This window comes from Physella acuta, unplaced genomic scaffold (genome assembly GCF_028476545.2).
Source record: "Physella acuta isolate Inbredline_101_S28 unplaced genomic scaffold, ASM2847654v3 ptg000934l, whole genome shotgun sequence".
Lineage (NCBI taxonomy): Eukaryota > Metazoa > Mollusca > Gastropoda > Physidae > Physella > Physella acuta.
The window spans coordinates 321,054-336,185 of record NW_026732451.1 but is presented as its reverse complement, the minus strand read 5'-3'; the positions used below and the strand labels follow the sequence as shown (position 1 = coordinate 336,185).

The 15,132-nt window shown below is 38.7% G+C and overlaps 2 protein-coding genes across 4 annotated transcripts; both read right to left on the bottom strand.

The window, feature by feature from the left end:
* Nucleotides 1-1,952: 1,952 nt before the first annotated feature.
* Nucleotides 1,953-4,848, bottom strand: LOC131953616 (ribose-5-phosphate isomerase). Of its 3 annotated transcripts, none has more exons than XM_059316883.1 (2): nucleotides 4,774-4,848; nucleotides 1,953-2,819 (listed from the first exon to the last, which is right to left on the bottom strand). In XM_059316883.1, the coding sequence occupies exon 2, from the start codon at nucleotides 2,810-2,812 to the stop codon at nucleotides 2,006-2,008; it is 807 nt and encodes a 268-aa protein (XP_059172866.1). In that variant the 5' UTR covers nucleotides 2,813-2,819; nucleotides 4,774-4,848; the 3' UTR covers nucleotides 1,953-2,005. The 3 variants fall into 3 exon arrangements, with proteins under 3 accessions (XP_059172866.1, XP_059172865.1, XP_059172867.1); XM_059316882.1 differs by lacking the exon at nucleotides 4,774-4,848 and adding an exon at nucleotides 4,683-4,763; XM_059316884.1 differs by lacking the exon at nucleotides 4,774-4,848 and adding an exon at nucleotides 4,164-4,186.
* A 1,438-nt stretch (nucleotides 4,849-6,286) lies between these two features.
* On the bottom strand, nucleotides 6,287-14,595 carry LOC131953612 (sialate O-acetylesterase). Its single transcript, XM_059316870.1, has 10 exons — nucleotides 14,424-14,595; nucleotides 12,879-13,030; nucleotides 11,983-12,210; nucleotides 11,257-11,395; nucleotides 10,336-10,543; nucleotides 9,515-9,642; nucleotides 8,974-9,110; nucleotides 8,204-8,361; nucleotides 7,247-7,433; nucleotides 6,287-6,688 (listed from the first exon to the last, which is right to left on the bottom strand). Exons 1-10 carry the CDS (start codon nucleotides 14,518-14,520, stop codon nucleotides 6,422-6,424), a joined length of 1,701 nt encoding a protein of 566 aa, XP_059172853.1. The 5' UTR covers nucleotides 14,521-14,595; the 3' UTR covers nucleotides 6,287-6,421.
* Between the last annotated feature and the right edge of the window lie 537 nt (nucleotides 14,596-15,132).

The window sequence follows — 15,132 nt, the reverse complement described above, 5'->3', positions numbered from 1 at the left end:
AAGGCCATAACACTACTGATCCCCATGACATGGGACGTCCTAGAGTCTATATTGTTTATTCTATAATTCAAAACCTACCAATCACTTAACCATAATCAGAGATTCTTTTTTGTCCCTGTTTTTTTTTGCAATGATTCAAAAATAATTTTATCAGTTTAAGTTCTGTGGTAGCCTACTATCAATCAAAACATGGTTAATCAGCAAATACAGAGCTCAGCCTTCAGTAACCATATCTTAACTAGCTGATAACTGGTTGTAAGACAGATAAAGAGATACATTGAAACTACTGTTATTTTCTATATTATTACAGTATCTGTAGATACTTGACTTGTAACCTACCATTAGACTAGGTGATAACAGTTGACATTATTCTTTTAATTTTCGTCTCATCTTTATGCCTAATTAATCAAAATTCTTTAATTTTGTGATCTTTCATACACCTTACTCATATCTTCTTTTTTTTTCCATTTTCTCCGCCTCAACACATTTTTCTATTTACACATTTCTTTAGCTCAACACACTAATGCTCCTTCCATTACCCTCTTCAATTTTTTGACTTTGACCCCCTTGTAATAAATCTCTATCTAAATATGACAAGTTTGACCTTCTGATTAGTTTTACTGATAATACATTAAATGGTGTTGATCTTAATATTTCAAATGTTATCAAACTATTAACAGCCTTGACATCAAATAAAAATGTAAGTAAGTAAAAAAGTGAAGTTTCCCTTTCAAACCTGACGGTCTATGGGGCAAGTGAAGTAGAGTTCACTTGTTTCTGTGACCTCGGCATATGAAGAGATAGTGTGGTCAGCACTATGCCCAGCCACCTTTACTTTCCCCAACGTGAGTTAGGTACCCATCTGAGTTGGGTGGACTCAGGGACGGTCTACTGACTTGAACCCGGATTCGAACTCGAGACTTACGGGTTAGCAGACCAGCTCTCTACCGCTAGACCACTCCGTCCCATAAATAAAATTGTGATTGGTTGCAATTTCATAGTTGGGCTCAACAACAGTAGTGTAAGCAGTGTGGGGTTAGTAGAATTACCCCCCCCCTTGTTATGAATCCATGTAAAGCTAACTGAACTATGACAAGGTTATTAATATTATTTAGTGTTTAAAGATACTAACAGTAACAGTTAACAACCAAGTAGTATGCATTTTCATGATTCATGTGTTAAAAGATTAAATCTTAACTATAGTATTTATAGCCATAGGTTTAAAACTCTCTTTCTCCCCCCCCCCCCCCCCCCCCCCCCCCACACAAACTTGAAGCTGTCACCTGGCTGTTTTCCAAACAGCTGTGACAGCTAATTCAACATCACTGGCAGAACTAAAATATGTTTAAAACATGAGACTTTGAAATAGTCTTCTGTCAAACTCTAAAAATGTACTCAATAACTTAATGCTTGTATGACTTGATCAAGTTAATTGTGTTGAGTACAGGCAATTAGAAAAGCTAGTTTGCTTCCACATACCTATTAACACTAGCCCAGTAAACCATTGCCTCTTTACTTAAAATAACAACTGAGAAACTTCTTGTGGCGTTTATAGACTGGACAAAAGCTTCAAGCCACAAAGAGGTTAAAGCAGTTGGATGGATTACACATTCCTTAGGATAAGCTATATCAGAGCCACAGTTTCAGGCATCCTCTGCTCCCACAAAATGAAATAGAAGTTATAAAGAAGGTATATTCTTTTACCAGCCTCAATACACTCAAGTTTTAAGTAACCCCCACTCCCTTCAAATTTTGTTGAAAGAATGTTGTTTAGAATTGTCAGAGTTCAAGGGAAGCATCACATTTCACTGAAGCTTCAAACTTTAAGTTGGCTTCTTTATTTTAATAAATGATAAAGTGATAGAAAAATATACCACCATCATCTGTATTGTAATACCAGTACATAATTGGTAAGTACAAAAAGTTCTTAAAAACTAAAAAACAAGAAAACATAACTATACAAAATTTTATTACTGATTATTATACAAAGTCTATAGGATTTTGCTTAAGCTGACCTCTTTCTCACATCAACTTGACCCTCAGGAGTCCCAAAGTAAACAGCATCTGCCATATCTAAAAATAACCCAGTGTCAATAACCCCTGCAATATTTAACAAAACTTTATTTACCTCTTCCCAGTTCTGATCCCCCTCAAATAACCAATCAATCAAAAAATTGCCATTGTCCGTAACAACTGGACCTGCTTTATTCACAGCCATTCTCAACACTGCTTTCCCTCCTAGAAGATGCACGATTTTTAACTGCACAGGTTTGTAAGCCATAGGTAGGACTTCAATAGGCAGACCTTTCTTCCAAGTGGTACCAAGAGACTGAGAGTTTTTTCTAGAATCAGCTATGACAATGAACTGTTTAGCACAGGAGGCAATAACCTTCTCCTGCAACAAACAACCACCCCCGCCTTTAATTAAGTTCATCTTGTTATCAACTTCATCAGCTCCATCAATTGCTATGTCAATCTCTGGTGTATTTTCAAGACTGCCCAAAGTTAATCCGTGATCATTGATCAACTGACGGGCCTGAAATGAGGTTGGGATACAAATAAGATTCAGCTTTTCTAGCTTGTTTCTTTCAGCTATCCGATGAACTGCATAAACTATGGTTGAACCGCTGCCGATTCCGACAACTTGATGGTGCTTAATGTAGTCATCAACAGATTTATAAGCAGCAGCAACTTTCCCTGCTTCAACTGGGTCTGACATGCTTCTAAATGATAGTGCAGATTTGACTGGATTAAATAATTTCAATGTTTGTAAAAGGTATGCAGTTCTGAGATTCTGGAAAGATGCATACATACCACATCTGAAAAAAATAGTAGTAGTATTAAAAATTATGGAGAAAAATACCTTTAACATTGTAATTATTCAGGGCAAAGAAGCATTAAGTTGACATTAAAAGGTTAATAAATGCTATCTAATCCTTAGGCAAGATTCTAAGTTAATAATAATAATAGTTAAATTAAGAGTCTGTCTGGCTAGTCCCTAATCTAATAAATTAATAGACCCTATATATAATTTTACTATGATTGGGCCAACTATTCATAGTTATTATTATTAGGCCATTTAATTATCAATCCTATCTTATCTAGTATCTGGCTTTCTGGCAAATAGACTATAGAGAATATCTAGATTTAGATATAGTCTCAAGAATTTTAAGAAAAACTTAACACTGCACACTTAATTCTAATTAAAAGCAAATTAGTCTACACTGACTCTTGCTCTACACTTTCTATAACTCCTTACTACAAGTCATAAGCCATCTCTATAGTAGTGTAGTCTACTATAGTCTACTAGTAATGGGTCTTGGGAAAAAGCAAGACACAAAATGGCAAGATGATAAAAGAGATGGGTAAAAAAACCACCAGTTATGTGACATTTTTATCTAAACTTACCCCCGCCTGATTGTTTCCCTGGGAGGAGGTAAAATGTGAAGATGTCTGCAAAAATTATACCCTACCCCAATTGTAATGTGCTTATGATATACATGACATAACGCCTTTTATTTTAATTTATATTGCTACAACCTAAGCTCCGTTTCGGATTAAATAACTTTTTCTTTTGTGTTGTTGGTTGGTTTGAAGCACCAACTTGTTCAAAACTGTCTGATATTCAGCCTTTGTTATGTAAGGCTGTAAAAAAAATATAAGACTTGTGATCTTGTTAAGAACTATTAACTCTAGAACATCTAAAACAACAACCCAAGACCAAAAAGTTCTTGGAAATCATGTCTTGCTTTTCACCTGTAATTTTGCAGGTATATCTAAAAAAAATTTCCTAATTGCCATTTTGCAATTTACCAAGACCCACTTGTTACTAGATCTAGCACTACTACTACTCATATCAATCAAATAAATAAATCATTTAGATCTAGATCTAGGTAATAAAAATATTATTTGTTAAGCTATAAGCAGATCTACATCATTAAGATAATAAAATTATTACTAAGCCTATAGAATCTAACAGATCTAGATAATAAATTAACAAATAGGCCTAACCAAAATCACCGCCTCAATTTCAAATTTAACCGGAAACGAAAATTATAATTGACAACAGATTTTTATCCAGAATCTGCATTTTAAACCGGATTTGACCTTGATATACGAATAGTTACTGCACTTTTTTATACTAAATATAGTCGTAGTCATACCCCTAAACTTAAACCGTGCACCTAGGGTCAAACTTGACAAAAGTAGCACTTTGTTTCCGTTTTCCCAGGGTGTTAGGTTGCTGGTAGTTAACTAAAAAATACACACATGGCTGGCTAATAATTTCAATGCTAACCCTGTCCCTAACCCCAACCGTGGTTCTACCATACGCCTAACGTTAATTACTAGTAATTACCATGATTAAATGATTAGTTGATTAGTTGAGATTACAATACTACTAACAACCCAACACCCCTTTTTTAAAGAAGACTCCATTATAGGACACCGGTATCTATAATCATCCAATTGAATATGGAGAATATTATAAACTTTTGCCTTTAACCCCCCCCCCCCCCTTAACCCTAAGCGGCGAATAAAATAAACTAAAATTTGCGGCTAAAATCATCCGACAGTGACAGTGAGTGTTACGTTACACAGTCAAATACTCTCAAATACTCTTGATTTAAATTTAAGAAATATAAAATCTTCTAGATCTAGATCTAGACTCTAGATCTGTCTACCCAGTTTTATGATGTGGAATATCTAGATCTAACTAATCTAGATCTAGATCTAGATCTAGAAACTAAATTTTTCAGTCGATCCAAATAATACCTAACAAAAACAGACCAGAAGATCTAATAATTGCCAGATAAAATACGTGTACTGAAACTAAAATGAAATAAACAAAATTGACACATTGTAATGTATTTTAGTTGATAGATAGGCGCGTAGTTTCCAACATAGTGTCCATGTTAACGTTATTGAGAAATGAATACGTCATTAAAATTATGCTTAGGGGTCGTAAATAAATGTCGTTACACTCTTAGGGGGAGGGGGGTCAGTATTTTTGTGACGGTGTGTGATGAGGTGGAGGGGGGAGGGAATGTTCAGATGTTGTGACGTCACTAAGAAATGCTAGAAAACGAGTTTTAACCGTTATTTCGCGTTTTATAAAACTGTTTAAATAAACTGTAACAGGAATTGATTAAAATACTCTATGTTGACAGAATTCAAACAATATTCTAGAAAAAAATTTTCATTGTTTTAAGAAAAATTCAACTGCAATTTTGAGCGGGGTTGTAGGCTGAGGTGTGACGTCATTTTCTGGGGAGAGGGGGTCTGGCTTTTTGTGACAATGTGTGATGGAGGGGAGGGGTGAGATAAAAATCCTCAAAAAATGCGTGATGTCATTTATGGATGTCCCCTTAAACCACATCAATATGTAATATGTAATTATTACATAGCTTCGCAAGTTTGTTATAATGTTTTGAATTAAAAAGTATAATTCAAAGAAAAATATTAATCTAGTTAGTAGATCTAGTTACTAATGCAGTTTTTCTTTACAAAAGAATTCATCAATCAGCATCGTATCACCGACTTACATGTTATTTTTTTCTACACTAAACACAAGCCTACTCTGTGTAGCAGATCATAGATCTAGAATACATCTTTATCCTTCTCTACAGTCTACAGCCGTGTTTGAAATAGGCGGCGGCGGAGGAGAGACGTATGATTGTATGCTGAAGTGTGATGTCAGCGGGGTGAGGGTGGGGTGATTTTTTGTGACAATTTGTAAAAAGAGGTGGCAGGGGGGGGGAATTTCAAAAGCTTTACGTCATTTTTGATCGTTTTTAAGTGTACACGCACTAGATCATACACATTGTAGACATACAGAAAGGCTGTTGTACAATATAGTGGACGAACAATGCTTTAGCTATACACATTCAGAGGCGCCAAAATGAGTTGGACAAAAATTAAAAAAGCTCATTTTAGCTGCATTTTTGTATTATAAATGTAAAAAAATGTATGGGGGGGGGGGGGGGGGGGGGGGGGGGAGGCGCCAAATTGAAAGTTTGTCCCCGGGCGCGGGGAAGGGTCGCTACGCCTCTCAAACGTCTACGGCGTTTATGTACCAATTGTTAACGTAGCGGAGTGCTAGTCTATATCTGACTATATCAGTATTAAAAATATTGAAGTAGGCTGCGTTTTGTGTGTGTGTGTGTGTGTGTGTGTGTGGTGGGCAGGGATGCTGAAGGTTTAATAGAGTTTTTAAAAATAATAATATAATAATAATAATATACTAATTTCAATAATATTAATATTGAAGTAAACAAAATAGTTTATTAAAACATATTTATTGGTCAATTTAGTATTTAGATTTATGTCCGAATCACATATATTTAGAAAACAATTACGTTGAAAAAAATAGATTAAATAAAAATAAACAAATCGTTTTGATACTTTTAAAAAGGAAAATCTGTCAAATGTGTTGTGGTCGATCAAATGTAAAGTAAGGATTCCCCACTTGGTCATAATCAGCATAAGACACAAATGGTGGAGCCGGAAGTCCCTTAGATGTCTCATATACTGCGCACTTATGTAATGCGCAAGGCGATTCGCTCCAAGCGTAGCGAATGCCAGTTATCTTTTCTCCTGTGTTGCATACGTTGGCCGAGTTGACCGTTACGGTGGTCTGGGTGTGAGCAGTGATGCTTGTGGCAACCCAGCGTGCATGTGAGCATTGAACCTGTGAGAAAACAGTTTTCATTTGAAATGGGATTGCTATATTTGGTATAGGCCAACTGTATAAGTCTGACCAAGTAAAACTTCTGTACAGTGTTTCTTCCCGACTTTTTTTTCTCCGGGAGGGGGTGGTGGGGGTGGGTTGGTGGGGGCACTTGAAATTCTCGAGGGGGGGGGGGGTGGGGACACTGTTAAAAGTATATATGTTCTATAAAAATTCTATTTAGTTCGGGGAGCAGAGCCCCCACCCACTCCCCCGGAGAGAAGCCTGGAAGAAACTCTGCTTCTGTATACCATGACGACAGCTAACAATGGTGTCTAACGACCTACTTAGCGTCGGATTCAACATGGCTATCATTTATTTCTATACAAAGTTAGTCTCTATTTTACGCACCTCGACACTCCCCCCCCCCCCCCCCCCGCCATGCAACTTATATTTAGGGTTTATGATGCAGAATTTAATTATGTATGAATCATATTAAAAACTATCAAATCAATATTTATCAACTTTACATCAAATTTAGTAGTGAGAGATCACCAAATCAACATCGATCAAGTTTACCTCAAATCCAGAGTTGACTCTGATCTCCAGGGTCCAGGTGGTGCCGTAGTCTATGACCAGACCTGCAGGGGTCAGGCTGGAACCCGAGGGTAGCGGCCCCTGGAATAAACCGCCCTGGTTGTAGGCCACTGCCAACCCGCTGATCGCCAACCTGTCTCCAATGTCCTTCTTGTAACGTGGGTGGATTCTAAAAGGGGAAAATGGTTGTACTGGCTTCACAGAACACATTGATCTACTTCGTAGTTGTTTATCTAGGGATCGTATACACAGAGGCGCAGCGAGGGAAGGGGGCGGGGGGGGGGCATATGTCCCCGGGCGCCGACCTAAGGGGGGGGGCGCCAAATTGAAAGTTCGAGCGGGGGGGGGGGTGCAAATCGAAAGTTTGTCCCCGGGCGCCGGGAAGGGTCGCTACGCCTCTGCGTATACATTACACACAGCAAGTAGGGAAATTAGAGGTGCTGTATTTTTCATTATACGGATTTATTGGGTAAGGTGGTGATATATGAACGTTGCCCTTGATTTTATCTTTCTTTAAACTAAACTCCTGCTGTTTAGAATAGTTGGATGAATAGAAAAAAAACACTACTAGTTCAAAGCTTTTCTTCTTTTAACAAAATTTAACTCACTAAGACTAAAATAGAATGTTTCTATGATATAACATACGGTTTACTCTACAATGATATGTATCTTGTTTGTGTTTTAACATATGCTGAGAACCTCAAAGAAAATACCCCCCCCCCCCCTCCAAAGACTGGAGCTGCAAATTGTATGAAAAACTAATGTATTTCTTTTTAAGAAGCTCTAGCTACTTCGAACTATCCTAAAACCCTACCAGAAAACAGAGATGAGGCACCATTACAACAGTAAAACACTTCTCCACTAGCTAGTTAAAATATGGTTAGAAGGTATGCCAGTGGTTCTAGATGACAACGTGTTTTGGTTGTCATAGTTACTCACGCGCCGGATGGCGAGTCGAAGTCCGGCAAGTCCATAGCCACGGCCATGAAGACGTTGTTGAGGTCAGGGTTGGGGACGTAGCCCCGGTCAGCTGTCTGGTGCCAGCGGATGTCAGTAAATCCTGACGTAGGTCCTGGGCTCGGGGAGTTGGGTGCCAACTAGAACAAGGTTTTAGACTGTCAGTTGTGTGTAGAAGGTGTGTGGGTGGGGGGGGGGGGGTGTAAGCTACATTCTTTGTCCAGATATTTGGTATACAGTTATAGTGTTCATCTTAAAAAAAACACGTACAGTTAGGCACATTAATTAGTATTATTACAGCGAGAATTTTAAAAAAGAAAGCTAAGTGTAGAAAATAATCTCTCTAAAAATGTGATATTACAAAACCCCGACACAAACACTCAGACAAAAACCTATTTACTAAAAGAAGCCCGACATAAGTCACATACCCCCCCCCCCCCCCCCCCACACCATTCCGACATAAACACCTTGACTAAAAAACGCGAGGATGAAAACAATCTATGAAGTAAATGTATGACCAACCTTCCACGTAACGATTGAGTGTTATGAAAGTGTATGAGTAAACCTATCGCTAACCATTGGACCGTGGCACTAGATCGCCCATAGAACCTGACCTGTACAAATCTAAACGGAAAGTTGCCTAACCATTGGACCGTGGCACTAGATCGCCCATAGAACCTGACCTATACACATCCAAACGGAAAGTTGCCTAACCATTGGACCGTGGCACTAGATCGCCCATACAACCTGACCTGTACAAATCCAAACGGAAAGTTTGCGCTGGTCTGGCCGTTAGATGCACGGTTAAAGTTTGCTCTCCAGTCTTTTATCATGGCTGGGAAGGTGCAGTTGTAGCGGTTCACGGCTGGTGGGCCGGCGTCAGATTCACCTGTAGGTACCAGACACGATGCCATACGGTCAACAGGTAAATATTACGTCATCGCGATACTCCAGGCGCTGATTTATGTCTGACTAACCGTCAAGGATTACTGAATAAATTTAATCTGACTAATGGTCAAGGCTTACTGAATAAATTTAATCTGACTAATGGTCAAGGCTTACTGAATACATTTAATCTGACTAATGGTCAAGGCTTACTGAATAAATTTAATCTGACTAATGGTCAAGGCGTACTGAATAAATTTAGTTGCTAAATTTCGAAAAACTAAAATGCAATGCAGTTAAAAAAGAAAGTATGGATTTGAAGAATTTTAAATAGACGTGTTAGGTTTTACATCACGCACGCCCCCCCCCCCCCCTCACAGCCATGGTACCCCAATCTCTTGGACTGACCTTGGTACCAGATGGCGCCGTAGATCGTCATCCCCAGCAGGGGGTGTATCATAGAGTTCCACAAGACAGACTTTTCTGATGGCGCCTCAAGTCTGCGGCGTACTTCCGGTGGCTGTTGCTCCAGGTATCTGCAGGTAAAATAGAAATGATCTGGTGCTGAACTATACAGGTGTCAAATGTGCACACGTGCGGGGAAAGGGAGGGGTGGGTTTAAAAGTATAATTTTTGTAAAGCTTAATGTGATTATTAAAGTATTTAGACTATTTTCAGAGTCGTGAAAATTAAGGATATGGTTATTAATCTGACTGGACAATAACAAAACAACTGACTTTATGTAGGAATCTGATTGGACAATGACAAAACAACTGACTTGATGAATGAATCTGACTGGACAACGACAAAACAACTGACTTGATGTATGAATATGATCGGACAATAACAAAACAACTGACTTTATGTACGAATCTGATTGGACAATGACAAAACAACTGACTTGATGTATGAATCTGGTTGGACAAAAACAAAACAAATGACTTGATGAATGAATCTGATTGGACAATAACAAAACAACTGACTTGATGTATGAATCTGATTGGACAATAACAAAACAACTGACTTGATGTACGAATCTGGTTGGACAATAACAAAACAACTGACTTGATGTATGAATCTGATTGGACAACGACAAAACAACTGACTTGATGTATGAATCTGATTGGACAATAACAAAACAACTGACTTGATGTATGAATCTGATTGGACAATAACAAAACAACTGACTTGATGTATGAATCTGATTGGACAATAACAAAACAACTGACTTGATGTACGAATCTGGTTGGACAATGCTAGGATTGTCATGGATACCACAGGACGCCAGAGCCTCAGGGGAGGACCACGCCTGCACGGGGGTGCCGCCCCAGTCTGTAGCCACCAATCCTATGGGGTAGTTTTTGGCCTTGAAGATTGCCTTGCCATAGAGCCAGCAGACGGCTGAGAAATACGTCCAAGCGTCGTGGCCGATAGAACCTGGGGTAGACAGACATCTCAACATTAGAAAACTATGGTTTGTCTAATTATAAAGACACGTATTGATTTAACAATAATTAATAGCTTATTATAGACATTACTTTAACTGATTTAAAGGCTTTTTTTAGAGGACAAAGCGAATTTTTTTTTACATGGAAGTTAGGCCTTAATACAGCTTTTATAATTAAACAATTAATTAAATATTAACGTAAGTTAATTAGAGCTAGAAATTAATTATCAATGCGTTTCGGCCATTTTAGCAAATAAAAAAATAAACCACAGGCTCAATAAGAGTTTATTCGATCTCGTACTAAACCGTCAAGTCCAGTGTTTCTTGCAGACTTTTTTCTCCGGGGGGGCACTAGAAATTTTCGGGGGGGCGGTAGACTTTCTTCGGGGGGGCGGACACTGTTAAAAGTATATATTTTCTATATAAATTATATAAATTTCATTTCGTTCGGGGGGGGCGGTAAAAATTTTTCGGGGGGGCTTCGCCCCCCCGAAGAGATGCCTGGAAGAAACTCTGGTCAAGTCTCCTGCAAAATCCATTATCATTGGTTGGTTTATGTAGCCTACCCTAGGCGACAAACTTGAAAACTGATTTGCTGAAACTTGGTTACGGAAAGAATTTATACGTGCAACTCCTTGAAAAAGAAACTATTTTCTCTGGGATGTTGGAGTAAAGGTTAGGGTTGATTATATCTCATCCTTACTGCTGTCAGCTTTAATCCATGATTGTTCTACTTTAATGAGGTCATACTGGGGCGTGGCAGCTTCGTCCATGTTGACGGTCATCAGGCGGATGTTGGGGTAGTTGTGGGCATCTGCCATCTCCTCGGTGGCCACGTCGATCTGACAGACAGTCAAACAAACAAACATCAGGCAAATATACAAAACTTTTACGGCAATGTTATAGTTTTTAACCTCGTCTTTTAATTTACAGTCCTAATCATTTGTTGGCTTGTAATGTGTTGTACAATATATTTGCTACTATAAATTACTTTTACAATAGCGGAAAAACGTCTTTAAAAACAAGTTTCCTGGGAAAATAATACATAAATATGAAAACACTGGACTGAAATACAATATTAATGCAAGGCGTTTGGTGGTGGAGTGTCTATTTATGTGAAAACATATTTTCTTGCGATATTTCACAATAAAACTCAGCATCAATTTAAAGTTGTTTTTGAGTGACGTAGTTGGGTAAAAGAACCTGGGGCAGGTTGCCGTTATGCTCCAACATTAAAGGATAAAAAATGATGGCCTTGATGACGTTTACCAACAGCTATGCACCACCCAGCACCGTCCAGCACCACCCAGCACAACAAAACACCACCCAGCACAACACAGCACCACCCAACACAACACAACACAACCTATGCTGCTCTACTGAAAACAAAGTTAACATTGATGAACCTAAAATGACCGAGGCTACTCACCGAGATAACGGTCATCTGCATGTTGGACTGACCAGAGCAGATCCAGACGTCACCGAACAAGACGTCATCAATGGTCAGGGACACGCCCTCTGACGTCACCCTGATTGTGGCCACAGTCGTGGGTCCGAACGGGTCCAGCAGGACGTTCCACTGACCCAGCCCGGGTTCGGGACCTTGTCGCACCGTAGTCTCGTAGTTGTAGGTTTGTGTGGGCGGGGTCGTTGTCAGCTGTCACATAGGTTACCATGGCAACAGTTAGTGCAATGTATGCGTGGATGATTGGTACATTTCTGTTCAATCCATCGTATATTAGCAAAACGCTGTTATTTTACTTGAGATTGAAATAGTTAGATAGTAGAAAATACTAACCTAAACATTTCTATCTGAAATTTTATTTTTCAACAATTTTGCTACTAGTTTAAAACTAAGCTATAAACTTCCATTTGTCTTATATGTCTTGATCGCTTTAAGAAATAACACTAAAATGAAGAACTATTTTCTATTTTAAAGCTAAAAGCTAAAAACGTATCCTTTGTACGGGGAGAAATCGTGTGATATGGGGGGGGGGGGAGGAATGGTGTGATGTGTAGGGGGAATGATGTGATGTGTATATGTGTGGAGGGATGGTGTGGTGTGTGGGGGGAAATGGTGTGATGTGTAGGGGATCGTGTGATGTATAGGGGGGATGGTGTGATATGTAGGGGGAAATGGTGTGATGTGTGGGTGGTATGGTGTGATGTGTGGGGGGAAATGGTGTGATGTGTGGGTGGTATGGTGTGATGTGTGGGGGGAAATGGTGTGATGTGTGGGGGGATGATGTGATGTGTGGGGGATGGTGTGATGTGTAGGGGGAAATGGTGTGACGTGTAAGGACGAAAGATTTGAGCATGTCGTACCTGTAACGTAACTTTCTGCCCTATGGAGGGAGAGAAGCCGTAGACGTTCGCCCTCTGTGGTGCCTGCTGTAGCACCATGTGGCTCTGGAAATGTTTGGCCAGGCTGAAAGTAACTGCAGCTAAGTCGGTCGTCTGATCTTTGTAGAACTCTTCTGAGAGTGAAACAAAGTACATTTTGTTTCAAACTTTACAATTCACCGTAGAGGTGTGATAACATGAAAATAGCGGTTTAAAAAGTGGAACAAATTTTGACTTAAAGTACGGTTTTCAGTCTGAATATCATGAATGCGGAAACAACTTGTAAAATACTTGAGGCTAGAAATGTTGGATTAGACTTTCTAAAATACAGACGTTTAATATTGCAAGTTAAATAAGACCCCTTACAATACACTGCCTTGTAGAGTTTTCTCATTAAAAACCTTTCTCGAGGTATGTTAGTTTGGTCAGATTTAAGTTTAAAAAAAAACAATAGTTTAGCTATATAGGCATAAAAAGAACGAAGAACTACAAAGTATAATAGTTCGGACTGCAGTAAATATAATAACATCAAATTTATTGGGATTCATCCTTTTGGGCAACACACATAGACTATATCTCATATCTGATCATTATTTATAACGGATCTCTGTAGGCAATGGTAAATAAAAACTGGACAAAAACTTATTGACAAAGAAATACAAAAGTGCAACTGGAGACTAAATATATCTTGCACAAACCAACATGCAACCTCACCAGACAGGCAATATACTGATATCTTCAAGAAAAAAAAGCGTAAAGTAGGTAGGCTAAATCAAACTTGGAAAAGACCAGTTCCCAGTGAAGCATAAACAGCAGGAATGTCAAGGGCCCAACATGGAGGCATCGTCGCTACGTTTTTGATGATGATGATACTGAAGATGATGATGATGATGATGATAATGAAGATGATGATGATGATGATGATAATGAAGATGATGATGATAATGAAGATGATGATGATGATGATGATGATAATGAAGATGATGATGATGATGATGATGATGATGATGATGATGATGATGATGATGATGCTGATAATGAAGATGATGATGATGATGATGATGATGATAATGAAGATGATGATGATGATGATGATGATGATGATGATGATGATGATGATGATGATGATGATGATAATGAAGATGATGATGATGTTGATGATAATGATGATGATGATGATGATGATGATGATGATGATGATGATGATGATGATGATGATGATGATGATGATGATGATGATAATGAAGATGATGATGATGATGATGATGATGATGATGATGATAATGATGATGATAATGAAGATGATGATGATGATGATGATAATGAAGATGATGATGATGTTGATGATAATGAAGATGATGATGATGATGATAATAATGATGATGATGATAATGATGATGATAGGTGCGTCCAGACATAACACACTAACCAAAGCTAGATACATTCTAATTCTGTGTTTACAAAAGTGATCAATGAGAACGATTTAGGTGTGGATGAGGGTGAGAGAGGGGGGGGGGGACGACTTACTTTCGACCTCCTGTGACATGTGAAACACATCCATCCCCAGAGTTCCATGGTGGGACCACGTCACCAGACACAGCAACAAAACTACCAACGGCTTCATCTTTAAAGCCGATCACAGAAACATTGAAGTATCACTGTGACGGTTCGCGGACCATGAAGATAAACATCTGATAAAAACAATCTGGTCACGTGGTAGGATAGATCAACCGATACCGTTTGTTATGGCCTGATTATAAACATACGATAGCTTGATAAGATATCCAATGATGTTAATTAAACTATTGTATGTTAGGTGACCTATAATCTTTACAGACTTTAATAAACCGGGAGTGATCTCCCCTAAACTTTCTCGAATATTCGTATATAACTCGGAATATAGACATGATTTTTAATTACTTAAACTTTTAAAAATAGAATAGAATCTATTAGAAAAAAGAATTGCGCACCAAGCAAACGCCAAAACAAAATGTGCATAATAATGCGCAATATTATTAGTACTTTTTAAATTTACATGCGTTTTTAGCTCACGGGGGGGGGGGGGGGGAGCCAGGGACGCCGGCTGATGCACCTGTGCAGTTTGACCGTTGAATTCAGCAGTAATCCTGAATTCAGCAATTAACTGACCCCATGTGCTAAGAAAGCCGCTGGGAAACTCTGGGTGGCAAACTGAACCGCCTTACTGTCAAGGAGCCGCTCATCGGACAAAAAAAAA